This window comes from Poecilia reticulata, linkage group LG21 (assembly GCF_000633615.1).
Source record: "Poecilia reticulata strain Guanapo linkage group LG21, Guppy_female_1.0+MT, whole genome shotgun sequence".
Classification (NCBI taxonomy): Eukaryota; Metazoa; Chordata; class Actinopteri; order Cyprinodontiformes; family Poeciliidae; genus Poecilia; species Poecilia reticulata.
In genome coordinates, this window is record NC_024351.1 from 602560 (window position 1) to 605278 (window position 2719).

The following is a 2719-nucleotide window of genomic DNA, read 5'->3' on the forward strand; positions in this document are numbered from 1 at the left end:
AAGCTAACACTGTAAGGAAGCTAAGCCAACCCTTTAAGGAAGCTAAGCTAACCCTGAAGGGCAGCTAAGCTAACCCTGAAGGGCAGCTAAGCTAAAAAAGATGCTGCTGGTGGTGTGAACGCACAGCAAAGCTCTGAAACACAAACATGCTGAGACACGAACGCTGCCGCCCGTCGCCTCAAAGCGTGAACAAACTCTGAGAAGGTCGTGACCTCTCAGTGACCTACCATCTGGAGCCTTCAGCACTAGAAAGAGACGTCAAGAAGAAGAAGAGCGTTATTCCAGGTCAGCCCAGAGCAGAAGGTCCTGCTGGGGGGGCGGGATCACTTACAGGTCCGCTCGGTTCCGATCAGGTCCTCGCTCTCCGACTCGTCGGGATAGATGGCCGTGACGGTCACCAGGTACTCCGTGTCCGGGTCCAGGTTCTGCAGAACGTACGAGTTCTCATCGCTGCTCAGGATTTCCTGTTGCGGACGGAACCAAGAAACTTAGCATCTCTGCTAACTTTGAAACTGTAGCTTCCCCTAGATTCATTTTGGCAGAAAGATTCTGAGGCGCTAAATTACTTAGTTGATTGGCATTTAGCATTCACTGTGTTCTGTTAACTACTACATTGGCATAGCGACCTAGCACTAGCCTCCGCTAACCCCGTGTCAACATCACGCCTTCCCAATAGCTAAATGCCATTTTGGCGTAGCGCTTTAGCATTAGCAGCTTTAGCATTAGCAGAAGAAATGCTTCTTTATGGTTAGTGCTGCCCACCACCGGGTCCAGATTTCAACCATCTAAGCTGCATCACAGCATAATGCTGCCACCACCATGCTTCCAACAGCAGGTGAAGAGTCTAACTAGATAGTTTCTCAGGGATAAAACGCAGAGCGGATATATTTCAGCACTTTGGATGACAGCTTACGTTCTTAAGGTCCTTCTCGCCTTTCTTGCTCCATGAGATCCGGAAGAGCGCCACATCTGGAGCGCCGTGTTCCCAGGTGGCTCTGAAGGAGTTCTGGGTCACCTCGGAGAACTGCAGGTTCTTGGGAGCCGGGACAACATCTGTTTAAGGAGACAGGAAGCAGATCTGACCACCGGTTGGCGTGAAGCAGCCTGAGGTTCACAGGCTGGAGGCAGTGCCAGTCCCAGCTGGTACCAGCAGAACCTGGAGTCTGGGTCGGGAAAAAGCCTGAAAACTGGAGCAGGAATCAGATTCGACTCCAACATTCCTGCAGACTCCAGAGGAAAGAACCGGAGCGACCGCTAAGCCATGAATCTACAAACGTCAGGCTGTGCAGGAAGAGAGATGAGGCTGCTGGGACTCAATCAGAACCGCAGCGGTTCTGGTTCAGACGACTAAAGTTCTGCTTAAAGCTGGGAAAGCATCCAGAGATGAAACCAGAACTTCCTGTCTGCAAACTGGACCAGAACCAGCAGAGGTAATAAAACTGTCAACACTTTAATTCTGAGGTTTGTCCTGGTGATCCGACAGCACCAGGTCCGGTCCTGTGGACCAACAGAACCGTGAGTCTAATCTGATATTCACCCTAACAACCTGCAGCTTCACAATGAAATGCAGAACCGGGCCAGAAAAGGTCGGGACATCTCAGAACCAGAGCCATGAAACTGACAAACTGAGTTGTAAAGTGCAGCTGGAAGCGACGTGAGCCTGCGAGGTTCTGAACGAGCCGGGTCCGGACCTGTGATGGCGGTTCCGAGCATGGGGGCGGCGGGTCCGTCGTCGTACACGGGGGTGACGGCGACGTCGTACTCCGTCTGGGAGATCAGGCCGGTCAGCTGCAGCGTGGTGATGTCACCGTTCACCTCCACCTGCAGGCGACAGTTACCGGTCAGAACCGGGTCCAGAAAGCTGCAGCGCTTCTTCTGGATCTGAAATATCAGAACCTAGACCCAGAAGAGTCTGGAGGAGGAACCGTTTGTATCTGAGGGAAAATGTTCCAGAGCAGCAGGAAGCCGATCTGGGCCGATCCGGGTCATCCATCAGAACCTTCTGGAGGCGTCAGACTCTGCTGACGTCCAGGAGAAAAGGGAGGATCTGTGAAAACCCAGCCAGAACCAGAACCCTGTCCAGCGGACCGCTTCGGCCGTGACTGCGGCCAACAGAGAGCAGAACCTCCTGGAACCGGGCCGGGCTACGCTTCCTGTCACGAAGTTTCATACGAGTCTGAGCGACTTGGAGCTCCGAGTCGCTCAGCTGATACAAATAAAACGTCTGTTGGAACGACTGCGGCTCCGACAGGCTACCTCCTGAAATCTAAGAGAACTTCCTGTTAGCTATAGGGTACTTCCTGTTAGCTATAGGGTACTTCCTGTTCCCTATAGGGTACTTCCTACTAGCTATAGGGTACTTCCTGTCAGCTTTCGGGTACTTCCTGTCAGCTATAGGGTACTTTATATTAGCTATAGGGTACTTGCTGTTCCCTATAGGGTACTTCCTACTAGCTATAGGTTACTTCCTATTATCTATAGGGTACTTCCTGTTCCCTATAGGGTACTTCCTGTTAGCTATAGGGTATTTCCTGTTCCCTATAGGATACTTCCTGTTAGCTATAGGGTGCTTCCTGTCAGCTATAGGGTACTTCATGTTAGCTATAGGGTACTTCCTGTTAGCCATAGGGTACTTCCTGTTCCCTATAGGGTACTTCCTACTAGCTATAGGGTACTTCCTATTAGCTATAGGGTACTTCCTGTTCCCTATAGGGTACTT

The 2719-nt window shown here is 51.4% G+C and overlaps 1 protein-coding gene across 1 annotated transcript in view; it reads right to left on the reverse strand.

Moving 5' to 3' along the window:
* col12a1b (collagen, type XII, alpha 1b) overlaps positions 1-2719 on the reverse strand; it is a 100980-nt gene that overhangs the window by 45056 nt on the left and 53205 nt on the right. The window contains exons 23-26 of the mRNA XM_017302095.1: positions 1692-1821; positions 914-1053; positions 332-464; positions 228-245 (exon numbers count right to left, since the gene is read on the reverse strand). Coding sequence (XP_017157584.1) covers positions 228-245; positions 332-464; positions 914-1053; positions 1692-1821 — 421 coding nt within the window. The remainder of the gene's footprint in view (positions 1-227; positions 246-331; positions 465-913; positions 1054-1691; positions 1822-2719) is intronic.